The following is a 20,234-nucleotide window of genomic DNA, read 5'->3' as shown; positions in this document are numbered from 1 at the left end:
ACCAAGTTAATTAATTTTCTGTAACATAATAGTACTTTGAACCACAAAAGGTTGCAAATTGGAGATTATCCAAAGTAAGTGCAGCGCTTGCCTTAGAATAAAATGGATCCTATGTAGGTCTTTTACTGAATCAGACACACCTGCTGGGTTCTCTTTCCTAGATGTGACTAGTGAACAAATAGAAATGCTAGGCTTAGGTATACAAGATGCCTAACTAAGAGCTTGACTGTCTTAGTTTAAAATAGAAAATGCATAAGCACACCATTACGAACTAACTGTAGATTTTTTTAAATGTTTTTGTATTCGATTTTTTTACCAAAGTAGAAAGATCCCAGCCGAGTATAATGGTAGTAAATTCACATGGCTATGTAAGGCGCTGTCTGCATTAATCACAGATGCAGAGTCGTTGTCTGGTGATGAATCAGAATGGATATGTGTAGAAGAAATAATCCTAAATCTATCTTTGACTCTCCTAATTCTTCCCATATAGATATAAGTTTCAAGAAATACAAATACTCTGCTGACAAGCTGTTCCTGCTCTTCAAAAACATATAATCCACTCACAAGGCTTACTCTCAAATGAAAACATAAAGTGTAGAATAACGCACTGTCTGTCTGCCTCTTAAAAAATAATAGCTGGTTAATCCAATGGAAAATCGTAGTACAAGTTTGTGGTGTGCAGCTTTAATATAGCTTATTTCCTCATAGTTATTCATGTTATTGTATCAACAAAATAACTCCCACCTATTTCCACTGTATAAAGAAATTTTGTGGTCTATTTTGCACAAGGAACAACTATATTTTGCACAAGGAACAACTATAATGATAATAGCCTCCTTCACAACTCTCAATCCGGCTTCCGTCCCGGCTATAGTACGAACTGAAATGGCAGACTCTATACGCTTGACGGTCGACGGAGGTTCCAAGGCGGTGTTGGTGCTGTTCGACTGGTCTGCAGCATTTGACACCGTCGCCCATGCCATTCTATTGAACCGCCTTAAGACCATTGGCGTGGGGGGCTCAGTGCTGAATTGGATATTGTCCTTTCTATCTGACCGCACACAGCAGGTCCGGACCTATCCGTTCATCTCTCCAGTCAAACCACTGAAGTGGGGCATGCCGCAGGGCTCTGCTCTGAGCCCTCTGCTTTTTAATATTTTCTTAACCCCGCTGGCTGAATCGATTGCCACGTCTGAGGTCAAAATCATTTCATATGCTGATGATACTCAGCTTCTATTCACCTTTAATGCGGTGTCTGCCGCTACTTTTGACCCACTGAAAAATTGTCTCAAGAATATTGCGGCCTGGATGGACCGCAATTTCTTGAAACGTAATCCAGATGAGACGAGATCCTATTTTTTAACCAACCTTCTGCCCTCTCTTCTAATCTGTGGTGACCAGAGGAACTGGGCCTTGCTCCGGCACCCAAGGAATCAGTCAGGAATCTGGGAGTTAGATGGGACAATCAGCTGTCCCTTGCCACATAGGTTCAAGCAGTGGCTGCCGCTTGTTTAGGCAAGATTAAAATCATCAAGAAATGTATTAACTATCTGCCCAATGCAACCCTGAAAACAGTGGTCCACGCACTGATTACCACCCATTTAGACTACGCGAATGGCTTATACGTGGATCTCTCATTAGGCTTGCTACGTAGACTTGCAGAATTTCATCCTCCATCACCTTGCTTCTGATTAAATCTCAGTGAGAACAAAACTGTCACCGCCATCTCCAAGAGTATTCTGAAAGACTTTGTTCACATAAACGAAGAAGCACCGATGTTTAAAGAAACTAGGCATACCACCAGGATTCAACCATATTCATGGATACTGTTGCTTAGGAGTTCTTTCTTGTCATCCTTATTTCAGATCATTGTTCATTACTACCATCCAAGTCAGAATGGAGCATTAACAATGAGCAGCATCTTTGTCTGCACATAGAACAGCTCCCTGTAATGACAGGAATTCTAACAACTCACACCTGGCTGGTATAAAACATATGTCTCAGGAGGATTGTGTTTTTTTATGGTACCTAATTCATAAAGATTTGGGCATCTAAATGTTATGTTTAAGTTACTCTGTGATTATAAACTCATCTTTTTTCATCACCAAGTATTTATTAACACTGATACATCGATTTACCCACACATAACATTGCATCAATATTGTATAATATTACATGTGAACAAATCTGCCCACAGGGGTATATATAGGGTTGCCAGGGCCTGCGTAAATGGATATACATGCCCACTCTTGCATGTTTATAGGTATTTGGAAACTTTTGTCAGTCACATACCCCCTATTTGCTGTCTGAGATTTACCCCAGTCAGAGCAGAAGATGTCCCTATTCAGGATGGAATTGTGAGCGAACCCCTTCTGAAATTTATGGGAATATGGGGCAAGAGATTACACCCTGGGGTAACATGGAGAAAGGAAACACGTGTGTGTAATTGTAAACCTGTTGCATTTAAAGTATGTCTAAATATTTTCAATGTACTCCTGAAAAACCCAGATTTTTATTTTAGGAGAAAACCATTTAGATTTATGTTCTCCTGACTTATTTTGTGAAATATTCAGTTCCTCTGACCCAGAGGTTTCTTGATTTGGTCAGGGCCCGTTACAAATGCACTGGTAAACTGAGTTTCAGTCAAAAACTCAGGCCTCCATCTGCAATGGATCAAATGTATTTCTGGGCATACCACCCCTTGCCCAAAGCAGTTAGTATTATGCCATAACTTGGGTAAAATATATGAAAATCAGAATGGTACCATTGATATTGACATGCTATTCTTCATTGCTAATAGCAAAAGTCATAATGACTTGGTGATGGTGTTGTAATGCCCCCTACGCCCTCCAGTATTGGTAAGACAGTGTGTGGTGGTACCAAATAATATTACAAGGCCACTTGGTCTCACCTGTAGGAGCATATATTTGGTGCTCCCATGGCATGTCTTGCTTCTTGTTACTTTATGAATCTATATATCTGGTTTGATGATAGTATGGCATATAGGCTGATAAGAACCTGGCTTATGCATTTATCAATAACCTCTTTTAGTGTCATGGACACAACAATACTTAAATATCATGGTCTTGAAGCACAGATTTACATGTACAATATGATGATGGCGACCAAACAATGTACAAGTACAATTCAGCCTAACCCATAACCTCTGTTTTGCTTTCACAGGGCACTCAGCGAATCTCTCTGGTGACCTCATTCAATATAACAGTGCAAGAAAATCCGAAGGTAATTCATGCGAACCTCCTTAAGAGTATTTACATGTGTTTTGCATGTGTCCGTGTCCCCTGGTGCAGGCAAGTACTGTTTTCTAACGTTTCTCTTTCCCTGCTACTTTTGCTCTTAATGGTGGTAAGCATTCACTGAGTGACTACACTAGTGCACTGTTACCAGATGAAGGTCACTTTTATTTGGGATCAGATTACGTAAACCCTGCACTGCTTCAAGCATGGAGCAAATACCATCTAGCTGTTTCTGTATGCTCTGCTGCTGATTCAGGATAATTGCAAGCCTTCTCTCCTCCTTTACTCTGTTTTGTAATCATTTACTTCGGATCAGCCTATGTGACTATTAGCCCATCCACAGAAAGGCACTGCTGCACATGCCTGACAAACTTCCAGGAGTTTGGAAGCAGTAGACTGCAAGTGTTACTGAGTTCAAATGACTTGTCATAATGACTTGGTTGGTCCGGTTTATTCCCAGATTATTCTGCCCTGAGTAGCCGGCATAGATACATAGCAAGTACATAAAGGGAGGCAGTGGCTAACAATGTTCGTTCATGCATCCTTCATTTTTTTAACTTTACGAATTGTATTCCAGGATCCTGATTTGTTACTGGAACTTGCTAAAGGTCAGGCGGAAGGGGAGCTAAGGATTACCAGTAAAGTGTTACTAGAAAGGATGAGGCATTTCCCTTATTTTTTAGAACAAGTGAAACTTAATTATTGGTTACTCCATGTAAGGAAACTTGCCACTTTTTAAATGTATATATCTTTCTTTAAATTGTCTGGTATCTCTGAAGTCAAATTACACCTCTAAACTATTTTGTTAGCTCGATTACGAATAGTATGATGTTTGCATAGTTCGTTGAATTTCTTCACATGCTGAATGCTCCCTGTTGTGTATTGTCAGCTCGCAGCTGATACCTTGTGTTGTTGCTACACAAAAAGGTTTTATTCAGACATGGATATTTGGTTGCCAAAACTGCTGGACATTGCTGTGACTACTGTGGATGTGACAGTTGCATCCTATTTAAGAAATTAAGTTAACAGGAGGTGAAATTAAATTGGACCTGGGTATGTCCTTCATCCAGATGAAGGTATGGAATGTACTTCTATATTTATTTTTGGATTTGTTTTGCTGCTTGCAACCCTGAAAATGTTGTGCCTGTTTGTTTCTGCAGGTTTCACCTGACCATGGATTGCATGGCGCTGGATTTGTCATTGCCTTTTTTGCTTCACTCTTCTTGACCTGCATTACGTTTATTGTCATTTTTCAGTGCAGAGTGAGAAAGTGCTGTGTTTCTAGGGAAATATCGGTAAGTCCTCTTTTCACTTCCTTACATTCAACTGCGTGTAAGTACCTTCTGATTTACTCTCACTGATTGTAGTCTTGTTCCACTTTTTAACTCCTTCTAATTATCAAAATATTGTGAAACATAGGCACACAATTTAAGAGAATGACTCAAATCTCTGTTTAAATACTAAATTTCAAAGTTGTATCCTATACGCACTCCTGCAGTTGTAGCTGACTTCTTTATAGGTGTTCCCTTAACCAAAGCAAGATCAAACTTTTTAGTCAGCTGGAGTGGGTGGAGCAATTCCTAATAATTACTTTTCCAGTCTTATACAGGTATTGTCAATCTCCAGAATTTAGCCTAAGCCTCTACTGGTGAAGTTTAGGAATATAGCTCGTGATGTATCAAAGTGTTTTACCCATTCTCTGCCTATGAGAAATGTGTTAATACATAAGGGCCATAACCTCATTGGAGTCGCAAATCGCAACGTTTGGATCTTAGATGCTAGAGTTTTTAGGTCTCGCCTGTCGATGCGCATGCGCATCGAGCAAGCGAGACTATAGGGGCTCATCGACTCTTTATCTAACTTGCAAGGAATCGTGGCGATTCCTTGCAGTGCCCGTGACTTTTAAGGTCAATGCGCATGCGCATTGAGCTTATGCGCATGCGCATTGACCTTAAAAGCGCGTGCGCGTGCACGTCCGTCTCCTAACAACACACACACACCCTCTCCCCCGCTCCGCCCCCTCCCGCCGTGTCGCATTTCTCTTTCTCCTCCCCCTCCCCTCTCTCCCCTCCGTCTCGTTTCACACACACCCTCTCCCCCGCTCCGCCCCCTCCCCGCCAACACCGCCTTGCGAGCTCGTCATTCCAAACCCGCCCTCCCCCACCTCCCCCCTCCTCCTCTCCTCCCCTGCCTGCCGCTAGCCTTGCCTACTCTCTCGCACCCTCCCCCAGCTCCGCCCCCTCACTACTTGTTTTCTTTGCCCTTCCTTCCTCTTTCTCTTGCTACTTTCAGTGTTTAATACTCTGCCCCTTTCTTTTTCCCGCTAATCTTCTCCCTCTCCTCTTCCGTGTGCCCCATCTCGTTCCATTCCTCTTGTCCACCCTGGCGCTTTCCTCCGTCACCACCTGCCTTCTCTCTGTGTCCTTCTCCGCTTCCGTGTCTATTTGGAGAAGGACAGACGGAGATCCCACTAGCTCGCGGTACTCCATCCGAGGACGGCGGCCGAAACGGGCTCCAACATTTCCACCAATCATGTGTACCTTCTGGCTTCTGGTAACTCTCTGTTATTCCGTCTATGACAAGAAGTTGATACCGTTTGCTGCAGTTGTGTGATAAATGCTGAGACGGGCCAAGCTCCGGTTCTGCGTGTGTTTCTCTGCCTGTTTGTGAGCGCGAAAGAATTGAGATGGTTCTATGTTCCCTGGCTGCTCTTTTCCTAAGCACCTTGAATGTCGAAACCCGACCAGTTTCCCCATGGCCCGTTGCAAATGAGCAACCGGTATTGCATTTGTTACAGACTTATTTATTTATTTTTTTTTCCAATCATATTCCGGTTTTTGGTCGTGCCTGCCAGACATCGTAGCTTTCTGGTTGCAAAAGACTTATTGTTGGTTTGCTATGAAAATACATATCGGATTGAAGCCTGCCCGTTGGTTACCACTTGTTGGCATTCCTGTCACCCTCGTTTTTCAGCGTCTTTGTGTCCCAGCTTGTCATTTGTGTCTTTGTCCCTCTCATGAAGCCAAGTCTCTTTACCATCTCTTTTGATTGGATTTTTTGCCCCCACCCCAATTGCTTTTCAAGCACTATTTTTTTCTTTTTGGTTGAGCACTCCATGAGAGTGTACGTGTTTTCCACCTGTCTCCGTCATGTACCTCTATCCCTCTGCAGTCTTTGTAGTTATCTGTTACCTGTGTGCTTCTCCCTGCCCCGCCTCCATGTTTTTGCACACACTCTTGTGTCCTCCCCGTTGAGCTTTTGCTCGTGTGCTTCTCCCCCATCTACTCCACATTGCTTACTTGCCCCCTGCTTCTCTTTCCCACCACGGCTTTCTGTGTTTGTCACCCGGCCCTTCATGTTGCTTCCCCACCTTGCCCTCCTTTGTTGTCACTTGTTGCTTCTCTTGCCCACCCCCCATTGCTTCCCCTCACCTGCACTCTGTGTTGCCACACCAGCTCCCGCCACCTGCACTTCAAAAAATCACAAAACACTTGCATACGTATTTTCTTTTAACTTGTTGATCCAGCTCGGATCAGTAATAAAAAGAACAACGGAAAAAAAAACCTGAAACTATCTGCGTCATTTTGTAGGCATGCAAGTGTGCGGGCACAGCAACTAAATGATGCAACTGGTCACATCAAGGTATTTTTTTTTATTTAGCCATGCTGCACATTTCATGGTGCCGTTCAGCCTGGCTAAAATCCATTGACAAAGCCAATTGGTCTCCAAGGTTAGACCTATTAGCTTAGCGAATGCTTTGTATCTTGTGCTCTTAAAGGTAGAGTTGCCAGTGTATTATAGGCCATAGCTGCTGCCGATTACCAGGGCAGCCTTTCGTTCAAGTGGAGCATTATGTGATCACTACTTCTGGCCATAAATGCTAATCCATGCACTTTGTTCACAAAACACGTTTTCCCAACTCCTCTCGAGATTTCAGGCTTAGCCTCTGACAGTCATTGTCCCATGTTCCACCCTCTCCCCCACCCCAGCTCAAGAGTCCTCCTCTGGTTCATCCCACCTGTCATTCATCTACTGCCTTACATGCTTCTGCGTCGGAGGGCAACTATTTGGAATCATTTGAACAGGAATGCTTGGTTTTATCTACGTATCGTTTACATCAAAATGAGGTAAATTTGGTACCAGTTAGCCTCTCTGTTAAAAGTCTACCCTTTTTTGATGCGGTGTCTGTTAAAGTGCTGAAAACAACTGCACACCTCACCCTCACTCACCCTCAACCCCTCACCCTCACCCACCCCCAACCCCTCACCCCCTCACCCTCACTCACTCACCCTCACTCACCCTCACTCACCCTCACTCACCCTCACTCACCCTCACTCACCCTCACTCACCCTCACTCACCCTCACTCACCCTCACTCACCCTCACTCACTCACCCTCACTCACACTCACTCACCCTCACTCACTCACCCTCACTCACTCACCCTCACTCACTCACCCTCACTCACTCACCCTCACTCACCCTCACTCACCCTCACTCACCCTCACTCACCCTCACTCACCCTCAACCCCAACCCCTCAATCACCCTCACTCACCCTCAACCCCTCAGCCTCACCCTCACCCACCCTCAAAAACTCACCCTCACTCACCCTCAACACCTCACCCTCACTCACCCTCAACCCCTCACCCCCTCACCCTCAACCTCGAACACTCCCCCTCAAACCTCACCCTCACTCACCCTCACTCACCCTCACTCACCCCCTCACCCTCACTCACCCTCACTCACCCTCACTCACCCTCACTCACCCTCACTCACCCTCACTCACCCTCACTCACCCTCACTCACCCTCACTCACCCTCAACCCCTCACCCTCAACCCCTCACCCTCAACCCCTCACCCTCAACCCCTCACTCACCCTCACTCACCCTCACCCTCAACACCTCAGCCTCACCCTCACTCACCCTCAACCCCTCACCCTCACTCACCCTCACTCACCCTCAACCTCATGCTAAAGATTTACAAAAAAACCCATAAACAATTCTAAAAGCACTAACTCTAATGCTGCGAGACCTATTGCATTTCTAATGCTTGTTTGTTTCCTGTGTTACAGAACATCCCACTAAAGAGTCATAAGCAGCACCCCATGTATCATAAGAAAGGTCCAATCCCAGAACGTATTTTTGAAAGCAAGCCTAACAAATGTATGCATCCTTTTGTATGTGATTTTAGGCCTACAGTTTTAATTTGGGTTGTTCATTTAATACTTTATGAAAACATATTGCTTGATATGTGTAGCAGTAGATGCACCGTCTGTGCATACTCCTGCTATCTACTGTTGGGTTCAAATATGTGCAACTTGTTTTTCTTCGAGGTATATTGACTCCACTTATTACTGGTAGTGCGCATGGCATTCCATTATAAGATTTTTTTTTTTTTAATGTCTGGTTCAGCTGTGTGCAACGTCCTACCTCAGCCCAGGTACCTGTAAATGATCACACCACACACGGAGCTTGATATTACACATCTTTATTTTTCAGTGCGTAACCATTAACTGATCATTCTACATCATGACTTCCATCACCCACACCCATGCACTAACGTCACTGTTTTACGGAGGCCATCAGGCACCAAAAGGGTCTCATCATCACTAACTCTCAAGACACTACATCTCCCCTTTGTTAAATAAAAAGTGCCAATAATACATATATACATATACACATTGCAACTCTTCAATAAGTCGTTTTGGTGTTCAATTCAGTCATCCATAACTAGTCATATGAGGCAGTGGAGATACCAGAGAAATGTCCATGACTGACCTAGGTAACAGAGACATTGATACAGCCATTGGGCTCTCTGGATTCTCAGGTGGACAAGGTCTCACTCCTGACATAAGGAGTTGGCAAAGATTAAGGCAGGTGCTTGCAAAAGTAAAGAATCTTGTGTAATGGACTTTCCAGGACTTAGCAGTCACCATGTGTCCTTTACAGGTTACAACCGTCAGTGGCTCAGCATCAAAAGGAGCATCAGACTTAAGTTTCTGTTTCTGCCTGATGATGACTTGGTCTCCTCGGTTGAACACAGTGTTTCGAGCACAGGGACATCAGTCTGCATAAGTTTTAATTTTGTGTTTGTGAGACGAATCAGTATTCGAAGTTCGAGGTCAATAGATCTCTCAGTGATCCACTTTGGCAAGTTGGTGCCCATGGCTCTCCCAAACATTAAGGTGACAGGGCTCTCACCCGTGGTATAATGGTGAGTTGACCTGAATACAAGAAGCATAGATTGAAGAACTGATCTAAGTTCATGCTTTTCCAGCAAGCGCGCTGAACAGTGTCTTTGATGATGCTTGTAAATCTCTCAACCACACCATTTGCCTGTGGCCAGAGGGATGTGCTTTTCTGATGCTTCATTTTTAAATGAGTGAGAGAGTCTATAAATTCCTGACTATTGAAAAGGAAGATCATTGTCCGATTTTAAAATCGACAGAACACCCCAAGTTGCGAAAGTACTTTCTAGTCTCTCAATGACTTTGTAATCAGTAGTTGAGGACAAATCTTGCACCAGAGGAAAACTGGAATATTCGTGAACAATGACTAGTAGATGATGTCCATTGTCAAGTATACCAAATAAATCAATTGCAATCTTCTCTCATGCTTGGTTTGGGAGAACGGACATGTTTAACGGATGTGGGGTTGTCTTGACAAAGAATTGCACAAGTGACATGTCTTTAACTCCTTTTCACCTCTTTCATCAAGACGGGTGAACCACAATCGTCCTGTAAAACTTGTTTCATAGTAATAACCCCATGGTGTCCCTCTTGGGCTAGTTCAATCACTTGCTGTCTCAGACTCTCGGGTATGACAATTCTCAACCCTCATAAGATAATGCCTTATGGAGTAGCTGAAAGTTCTTCCTGCACATTTTCGAATTTCTGGTATTTAATGCCATCATGATCATCTGTTTTCGCCACAATTGGTGTGTAATCATTTCTTTGAGTATTAGCAAATCCCTGTCAGTACTTGTGGCATCAATGATTTCTTCTACGGATATGGCAGCAGTGGTACCGGATTTCCATATGAAGTTAACCTAGGCAACAGCCGCTTTCAAAGTAGTACCATGACACTGTATTGGCACATGTGAGAAGTAGTCAGCAGGATTTTGATTTTTTTCTGGATGATGTGCAATCGTGTAATTATACTCCCACCTCTCATTGTGAGGGGGGCATTTTAGCTTTAGGATTACCGAAAGTGACGAGTAATGTTTGGTGGTCAGTGACAGCTGTGAAATTGTATTCATACAGGTACACATGAAAATGTTCACAAGCCCTCACTACAGCTAGGCTTTCTTTTTTGGGATATGAATAAGCACCTTCTGTTGTAGACCAACATCTGCTAGCATATGCCACAATGTGTCTTGGGGCATTGGGATATCAGTGTGCTGGGCAAGGATGATGCCCAACACCACTAGGCTTGCATGAACAACAACCTTCGTCTGCAATTTTGAATAAAAGTATGCCATTTCCATTGCATTCACAATTGCATGCTTGATTTTCTTGAAGCTTAGTTCACTTTCAGTTGACCATTAAAAAGGATCATTTCGTTTTCATTAAGTCTCTCAATGGGACACTTCCAGTGGAAAAACCACGTATTTATCTTGAATAGTAACTGGGCATACCAAGGAAGAATCTCAGGCACATTCTCTGGGGGAGAAGAGAATGACCAGGCATGTACTTTGTTTCGGTCTGGAGTTATTCCCCCATCAGAAAAGACAGGGCCAAAGAACTTCAGCTTGATTTGATGAAACTCACACTTGGCCACATTTATAGTGATACCGGCATCAGCAAGTATACAACACACTTGTGTAAGAGCTTTATCATATTTCTTTCATGTGGCCCCAAAAACTGGTATGAAATCACTGTAATTGAAAGCATTTGTGACACACTGAATAATGCGGCGAATGACATCCTGAAAAAGTTTACCAGCTGATGACACTCTGAAACTTATCCTTTTATAATGAAACAAATCAAGATAAGTCAATAAGGAAGTAATGTATCTGCAATTCTCTTCCAGTCCAAGCTGGTGATACCGTTTGTTCAAATCAAGGTGGGAAAAGACTTTAGCTCCATACAGCTGAGTAATCATGTTGGCACTGTGCGACCCTGGATATCATTCTCTTTCAATCGCCTTGTTGGCTTGGCACATATCAACCCTGATGTGCACAGCTCCTCCACTATCATTTTTTGCACTACCACTAAGGGGATACCATTGAATCGCTCAATTATGTCCTGCATTAATAAGGTACAAAGTACTTTCTCAACAGCCTCTTGTAAATGGAATGCAAAAGTCCTCATTTATATGAAGTTGCACTTTCGTGGCCTTAAGTTTTTCTAATCCATGAAACCGAGATGGAAACTAATTGACTTTCTCATGATAGGAATTGACATTGTAGTTTACAGAAATCAGCCCCATGTCCGCAGCAGTACTGAAACTGAGTAAATATGCACTTGATGAAGTGCTAGACAAGACTTGAGTTGGCACATGTACTTTCATACTTGAATGCTTCACATTTGCTATGAATAAACATTGACTTTGCAGTGGTGTCTTAGCAGCCAACATGTACACTTTAGTTTTTGACGGAGTTAAACGGGGCTCTGGAGACAGTTCATTGTAGTTTTATACTGGCATACTGTTTGACGCACCACTGTCCATGATAAAAGTTATGGAGCACCCATTTACTTTCATTGTGTTCTTGGGACAGTGTCCAATTGAATTTTGTATTTCAACTTATGATTCTTCCTTTGAGTGACATTCTTACTTGCAAAAAGCTAAGTCTACAGGTGCACATCGTCCTGCAGTAAACATTGACATTGCACACACATCTTCCTCGCTGTTGCTCCACAATGACAAACCTTTAGAAAAGAAATTGTCGACTATCTACTTCAATTAGTTTCTGCTTGCCTCAACTGATGTTGCCACTTGGCCTTGTGGTCATGCGTGAACCATTGTGTCTGGATTTTTTATGGCATCTATTTTGTTTTCTCGACATGATGCACTTGATCTTGCCTCCATTTTGTTTTCTCGATGTGATGCACTTGATCTTTTCTGCGCAGACTGTCACAAAGTAGTCTCTTTTCCCACAGCCTTTACTTACCTGTCCAGTGGCAGGAGAACTAACCTTATGTGTAAAGGGAAATCCTCACCGGAACACAACTTCTTTTTCTTTGGAGACATTACTTTATGGCCTTCTGCCTTCGGTTTTGACTTTCTTTTCACACTCAGCGCTGATTCATTTTGGGCAGTTCTAGCCTCCATGCTAGCTGCCCTTCTGTCAGCTCTCTCCTCTTCTCTGGGTCCTCGTCTATGAGTACTTGCTGCAAGCTAAGTGTCTTTTTCAGCATTCGTCGTCTGAAGGAGTCGAAGAGGCAGCCATCAATTACTCTGAGAACAATGGCCTCTTCATTGTTAAACTCATCGAACTTGCATTGCTTTAAGATCAAATCAAGTCTTTCTACAAACTCATTCATCGTTTCCCCAGCTCTTGCCCTTTCCTGACTGAAAATGTACCTTTTGATAGTTGACGTTTGTCATTGGATTGTTTAAGGCTCTTTGATTTGACGGCATGTCACGTCATCACCTTGTGGTATTTTCAGTATCACTTCTTTTACTCCGTCACCTGCTAATTTCAATGGATATTTAATGATCTTTGTGTCATTTGTTTCCTCAATGAAATCATCAAAGTTTTCGACCCAGGCAGACTATCTATTGCCAATATTCAGCTTTTTGGAGGGATCAAAGGGAAGTGGTATTTTTAAGAAAGCATTGGCATTATAACCAGTTAAAGCCTTTACTGACTAGAGCATGTGCTGTTCACCTGGATTTGGACCATTCATACCATCTTTAAATAGTTTCATCGTGCTGGCTTCAGGATCGTTATGGCCAATTTAAACTTGTGTGTCTTCCTTTGCCATTGAAGCCGTTCAACTCTGAAGGACTTTCGATTTGTGTGGAACGCACCCGCCACTGTGTGTTGTCCGCTTCGGGGATCACTGGTTCCTTATTCACAGTCTCTGGGCCAAAGGTTGTGGTATGATGACTCTTTATTCAGGTTCTGGTAAGCATGAATGAATTCTCTTTATGTTTGGCTGTTGCCGATTCTAATGTTTTCTGCCTTTATTGTTTCTTTGCGTTTGCCTGCTTCTGCTCACAGTGTTCTTGTGCTCCTGACAGTCACCTCTCACTGCAATTTCCATACCTGGTCATCACTGCCGTTAGCATGTCTTGATGTTCTAATTGTCTCTGTTTTCAGTGCTTCCTTGCACTTGGCTTGCACAGCCTCTATTGCTTTACTGTGCCTGGTTGTCGCTGCCTTTACCATTGTCTTATTGTATGAATGAAGATTCTGTGTCACGTTGTGGCTCAGTACCTCCTATCTCGACTTTGCCAGCAAATTTGTAGCTGGTGACAAACAATCTTTATGTAAGGCCCTCACTTTCTTCACAGCCCTAGCACTTGCTGGAGGGTTGCTTTGACTCCATGTAGGAAAACTGTCGATTTTCACTTTGATTAAGGCACTCATGAGCAGTTTGCTGGACAACGGCAAACTCCCTGGGAGAGCACTCTTGGTTCTTCAAGTCTCATGGTTTATGTAATCCCCCTCTTCTCGCCAGTTGTAGCGTCCTACCCCAGCTAGGGTACTTGTAAATGGTAATGCCACACACTGAGCTTGGTATTACATGCCGTTATCACTCAGCGTGTAACCATTAACTGAACATTTTACTTCACAAATTTCATCACCCACACACTTGTGTATCTGTTTTACGGAGTCTTTCAGGAGCCAAAAGGGGTCCTATCATCGTTAACTCATAAGGCACTACACTGTGCTTGAACAGAGCTCTGGGTCGATGCCTCTCAGTATTCTGCATTAGTTGCCTTCCAACTTCTCCATACCCATAGGAAAAATTATACTGCGGTCTGCACAATCTTCAGCTTTATCGTGACCTCTATCAGGTTTGGGTTCCAGGTTCTTCTTGACGCCCATTTGGGTCCTCACCCCTCAAGGCCTTCAGTCTCCATCTTTTATCTTTTAGAATGCAGTAATTGGAATGGAAAGGACCCCTTTCCAGTGCTACCCACAGTGTAGTGAAGTATCCCTGGACAGACCTCCATCAGGTTTGCAACCTCTGTTCACAAAGCACGACGAGGTCTCTTGCATGACCTGTCCTACCTTCTGCTCTAAGAAGACACTGAGGTACTAACACAGATGGAATTTACTTGATGCACCATAGTGCAGCAACACGTTAGAAAATTCCCCTGACCTCTTCGAGGACCGTAATGATGATGAGAAAGCGCAACCAGGATCCTCGGCCGAGCATGATGTCCTCCTCAGTCCTGAGCCAAGCCCGTGATCCGGGTTGGAGACAGAGGAAGTCAGAGGAACCTCAGATCATTAAAGTCCATCCGAAGAAGGTGTTGTCAATGAGTGCCACCGCCACTCTTCCACCTGCATCCCAATACCACTCATCGTTTGAGCACTGCCCTTGAGGGGTCTGGCATCGAGCCCAGAAGCCAAGCGCAAAGTTGACGGTCCGCCGTTGCCTGAGGGCCATGGTTGGCACCAACATAAGGCTTCGGGTCTGGCAACAATCCAGCCTTCTACATCTGGTCTAGGTGACACTCTCCATGTCGAGTGCACCTTCTGCACTGTCACCTCGAAGACCACCCTGGGTCCAAAATATAAATTGGTGCTGAAAACATTATTGTCCTGCTATTCAGGTATAACAAGTCCCACTGGGATGAAACGGAAGAGCTACTCCTACATCTCTTGGAGCTCTACCGTAAACAAAGCCACAACCTCATCAGCAAGGGGAAATTGATCTCGGACACTACTATTCAGTCTGCCTCAGATGCCGCAGACACTGCAGCACACAAAATCAACTCAAGCATACTAGTCTGATGCTGTGCCTAGTTGCATGTCTCTGGCTTCAAGCCAGAAGTGCAACAGCACATGTCCAACCTGCCAGTCAATGAGGAGCACCTCTTTGGATCTCAGGTGAACCAGTTGCTTGAGAAAATCAAGAAGGATACAGACATAGCAAGGCCATGGATGCTTTCCCAGACTCCTTCTCCTCCGTGACTACTTTTGCAGGTCCCAGTACCATGGAAGTGCCAAGTCCACCTCCCCTAAAGCCTTTGACTCCTTTCATAGGCATCAGAGCCAGCACACCCCTTCATGGCTATTCACAGGATGAAGAAGAGGCACCCATTCACAATGGGGCCATTAAGCCCATGTCATCACCCCAGAGTCACGAAAGAAGTGTTCTCCCTTTGCTTTCTCATTCCCAAGAAGGACAGGCCTCTCAGATGTATAGCCGACTGCAGACCCCTCAAAAAGTATATTCTGTCAGAGCAATTCCACATGGCGACCTCATAGGATGCCATCACTCTACTGCAGCCAGGCGACTTCATGACTACCCTTGACCTGAAAGATGACGATTTTACATCCCAATACACCCTGCAGACACCAGCCCCTCTAGTTCCTGGTAAGTGGCAGCATTACCTATTCATGGAGCTACTCTTTGGGTCACCATGCCCTCAGAGAGTTCACAAAGTGTCTTGCTGTGGTAGCCACTCATCTCAGGAACGGCATCCACATCTACCCTTACTTAGATGACTGGCTGATTAAGAGGGCAAATGGATATCATTGCTTGTCTCACACCAAACCACCATAGACCTAATATACAGTCTAAGCATCACCAGCAATACAACAAAATCCCACTTCCAACCCATTCCGTTCCACCCCTTCTTAGGAGCAGTGTTCAACTCAGTCACTGTATTGCAATAGTTCCCCATGCCAGGTTACACATGCATGCATTGCAGGAGTGCCCAGCTGCACAATAGTATCAAGTGGAGGGTTACTGGGGGGATCTAGTGTTAATCTGTAGGCGAACCCATAGCTCTCTGCAGTTGTGGAACAGCAGCAATCTGTTGCAAGGCCGGCTCCTTCTCAACCCAGTTCCACAGTTGACCATCACAATGGACACTCCCCTTGCTGGGTTGGGTTGCATTTACAGGATTCGACTGGTATGTGGGCGCCTTTATCAACAGTGTCTCCACATTAACTAACTGGAGCTGCTGGCCATTCATCTGGCACTCAAAAAATTCATGTCACATGCTGCACTTAGTGGTTTTCATTTGCAAAGACAACATGTTCTACCTACATGTTCTACCTACATGAGCAAGGTGGCACACACTCACCACAGTTGTTGGCATTATCACAGGGCATATGACAGTGGGCACTCAACGCAGAGTCCATCTATTGGTGCAGTATTTACTGGGCATGAACAATGATTTTGCAGACCTGCACAGCAGAATGAAGCTACAAGCCCACGAGTGGGAATTCCACTAGCAAGCCCTACTCTCGTACTTCCGTTGTGGGTGGTTTCCAATGTAGACCTCTTCACCACTGCCAAAAATGCAAAAGCTTCACTTTCAAGTACCCACAGTCCTTGGGCAATGCACAATGGATGAGCTGGCCATTTGCCTACGCTTTTCTGCCTCTCCCGCTTCTTCTGTTCCTGCTTTGGAGGCTTTGGCAAACATCCCTCAGCATCATCCTGCTGGCTCCCACATGTGCCAGACATCCCTAGTTCACCACCCGCATCAACCTGTCCCTAGTGCTGTACTAGATGCTGCCCTATCGACTATAGCTTCTCATGCAGAGTTAGGACACGGACGGGCACCTGAAACCCAGGCCGCTCAATCTTGTGATTTGCCTCCTAAGGTTCTAGAATTTGACTACCTCAACCGACCTCCTAGGGGCATGACCATTGTTAGATCAATCAGCCATCAGGTGGTCTTGTCCAAAACATTTTGTCTTATTCTTCCATTTTTTTGCTGATCTTGTTTTAGTTGATTAGAGTTTTATATTGCGCAAACTAGACCCGAAGATATCGGGTATCAGAGCGCTTTACATGAGCACCAGTTTCGTTACACAAGGACCCATTCATTTTAGTCAGCCACAGGAAGATTAAGTGATTTACCCAGAATCACAGGATGTTTGTGCGTCATTGCCGAGACTTGTACATGGTGCCCCATCTTCGAGGTCGACCGCTCTAGCCATAAGGCTACATCCTCTCCCTAGACCTTAGGACTCTGTGCACTTTAACACTGCTAATCAGTGTTAACATGTTTGTGATCTCTCATTTAAACATGATTAATTTGGCTTACACCCAATTAGCACATTTAGTTTACTTGTAAGTCCATAATAAAGTGGTACTACATGTACCTAGGGCCTGTAACTTAAATGTTACCAGTAGGTCTGCAGCACTGATTGTGCAACCCACTTTAGTAGCCTTTCAATGGCAACCTGTGTGTGTAGTGTTAAACTGCCATTTTGACCTGTCAAAAAACTTTCTACCAGGCCTAACCCTTTGTTTTATAATACATATATGTCACTCATAAGGTAGGCCCAAAACAGCCCAAAGGGCACGGTTCACTGTAGTTGTATAGCTGGACATGTACATTTGAAGTTTTACATGTCCTGTTAGTGAAAAACTCTTATATTCGATTTTCGCAACTGCAAGGCCTGCTTCTCCCATAGGATAACATTGGGTTAACTTATTACATTTAACAAGTGATAGCTTTCAGTTGGGAGCAGGTAGGAATCTTGATTTTGGTCTAAATACATTGACATTTAAAACCCTTTTTAATTATAAAGTCAGATTTTTAGTCACAATTCTGAAAATGCCCCTTTTAGAACGTTTTCAGAAAAGAACACTCCTCTCGCGCCCCCACTGTCGCACTGCAAAAAGTGGGATTCAGTCCTGCAAATATATTTCATTAATCCAAGTATTCCAATTTAAACTCCAGTAAACATGGCCTTTTTTGAAAATCCAATGTTAAATCCATGCACTATTTCTCTTCATCACAGCGGAGACAGTGTAATTAGATCTGCAATCTTTATTTAACTCTTCCAATACTAGTTGCATGCCATTCCAGGCTTTGTACAATGGTACGAGCAAATCAATCACAATTTGAAGTTGACCCATTATGGAAATACCCAATGCATTTCGAGCCTTCCTGGCTCTTCGTCAGGGGTTTACTAAAACAAATAAAATGAACAGCTTTACCACACATTTCATTAAAGTCATTATTCAAGTGTTAAAAAACCCTTATTTTCAGAAACTCAGAAACCCCTCCGTGACCCCAATTTGAATTAAACATGATCAAAATAATAAAGCTTCCTGTCCCATGCACCCTCCTCTGTCACCCAAAACTGTGTTTGTCCTCAATATACTATGAACCTAAAAATCATCGTGACTCCCAACCCACTGGAAAACCCCCCCTTACCCATGTCATATTCCTCCCATATTGTCTCAACTATATTGTGCCTCCTACCACACTTGCACATCACAAAGTGCCCAGAAAACTCATAAAGGATTTTCACACTAGTCTTTTGTGACCACAGACAAGCTGGAGCACTAGGGAAGTGAGGCAGGAAATTCAAAATACCTCTGAAAATCTCCAGAACCTCCTACTTTGAAGTGGGCACCAGGTATAAATATCAGACCTCAGACCCAACACTTCAGTACACCTCTGGACCTGTGGAAGACTCGGTAGGAATGCTGTGCTGCTACCCAAGAAGGACTGCTACCCTGATGCCATGCTACCTGAGAGAAAGGAACTGCACATGTGTCTTGATCCCAGGACCACTAGAGTGACTCAATGAGCTAGTTAGCTGGTCAGATCAGAACCTTTAGGACAGAAAAGTCTCCAACCGCCTTGAACTCCGCACCAGGACTGTCTCTGATGAGTCTTGTCCCTGCACAGGGTGCCACACCAGTCCTGGACCCTTGGAGGTTGGGCTAAAGGTGCAATGCCATCCCATCTCTGGTCCTGTCTGTGAGCTGAACCAGCACAGCGTAACTTATCTCCTTGCAGCCGATACAAAGGTGCTGCAGTGCGACGCATCCCCTACACAGGACCTTGCATCGCAGCCGACAGCTTACTGGCAACTGCCGCTTGCTACACATCCTCTTTGCAGGCATTCGCAACACAAGCCTCTCATTGACAGTATCCTCAACAATGATGCAGAACTCCACATCACAGGCCTGCAGCTCGTTAGAGTTGCCACTCCGCAACACATCCTTGATGCGAGATATCACAACGCTTCTCAACCCAGAATTTCAGGTACTTTGTTCAGAGGTCCAAACTTGATCCCTGTATCCTTGACTGTTATCTGATTCACTTGCAGAAGTCAGTCCTTGCTTATTCTTCCATCAGACTTTATTCAGCCACCATTGCTGCTTATCTTCAGAATAGGGAACACACATCACTCTTCAAGGTTCCAGTTTAAGGCCTTCATATAGGGCCTTAAAAAGGTAATCCCACCCAGAGCACCACCTGCACCAGTGTGGAACCTCAACATTGTTCTCACAAGAGTTGTGGCTCCTCCTTATAAACCACTTCACATGTTCCCTTTGCAGAGGAAGATGAATTTGTTTAATGGAATACCTACTTGATGTGTCTGTTTTTGTATCAATCATTGCTATTTCTGGTGTTTACCTACAACTAATTATGTTAATTTACTGGTATTCTGTAGGAAAACAGCAGTACCTCTCAAAGAAAAGCTCTGGAGCCATCGCATTTGGATTTTTCAGATTCAAAGATTGAAGATTTTATTAAGAGTGACACTCTACTTGACATACTTGCCTTTGAAGAAACAGAAAACATGCTTCAAGCTTTGGAAGAGTAAGTCACTGCATTTATGTTCTAGATCTCTCCTTAGCATCCCATGGATATTTTATTGGGCACATAAGTGTATGTTGAGCTTTCAGACTCGTTGCGTTATTTCTTGCATATACATTCTAATGTGTAAAATATTTTTGAGGAATCTTGGAGAAGAGCAGCCCACACCTTTCAGAGAGAATTTAATGAAATCTGAAATGGTGAAAATTTTTTAAAGATTTCCCCTATCTTCGCTAACTATTCATGTTCCATTAGCAATTGAGGTTAAAGACC

The 20,234-nt window shown here is 43.9% G+C and overlaps 1 protein-coding gene across 2 annotated transcripts in view; it reads left to right on the top strand.

Annotated features, from left to right (window-relative positions):
• Positions 1-20,234, top strand: part of EVC2 (EvC ciliary complex subunit 2) — a 494,903-nt gene that overhangs the window by 124,204 nt on the left and 350,465 nt on the right. For both annotated transcript variants that reach the window (XM_086964103.1, XM_086964102.1), the window contains exons 7-9: positions 3,184-3,243; positions 4,418-4,552; positions 19,816-19,964. In XM_086964103.1, coding sequence (XP_086820229.1) covers positions 3,184-3,243; positions 4,418-4,552; positions 19,816-19,964 — 344 coding nt within the window. The remainder of the gene's footprint in view (positions 1-3,183; positions 3,244-4,417; positions 4,553-19,815; positions 19,965-20,234) is intronic.

The sequence above is a fragment of the Lissotriton vulgaris genome, chromosome 3_2, assembly GCF_964263255.1.
Source record: "Lissotriton vulgaris chromosome 3_2, aLisVul1.2, whole genome shotgun sequence".
NCBI lineage: Eukaryota > Metazoa > Chordata > Amphibia > Caudata > Salamandridae > Lissotriton > Lissotriton vulgaris.
This window is presented reverse-complemented; position numbering and strand designations above follow the sequence as displayed.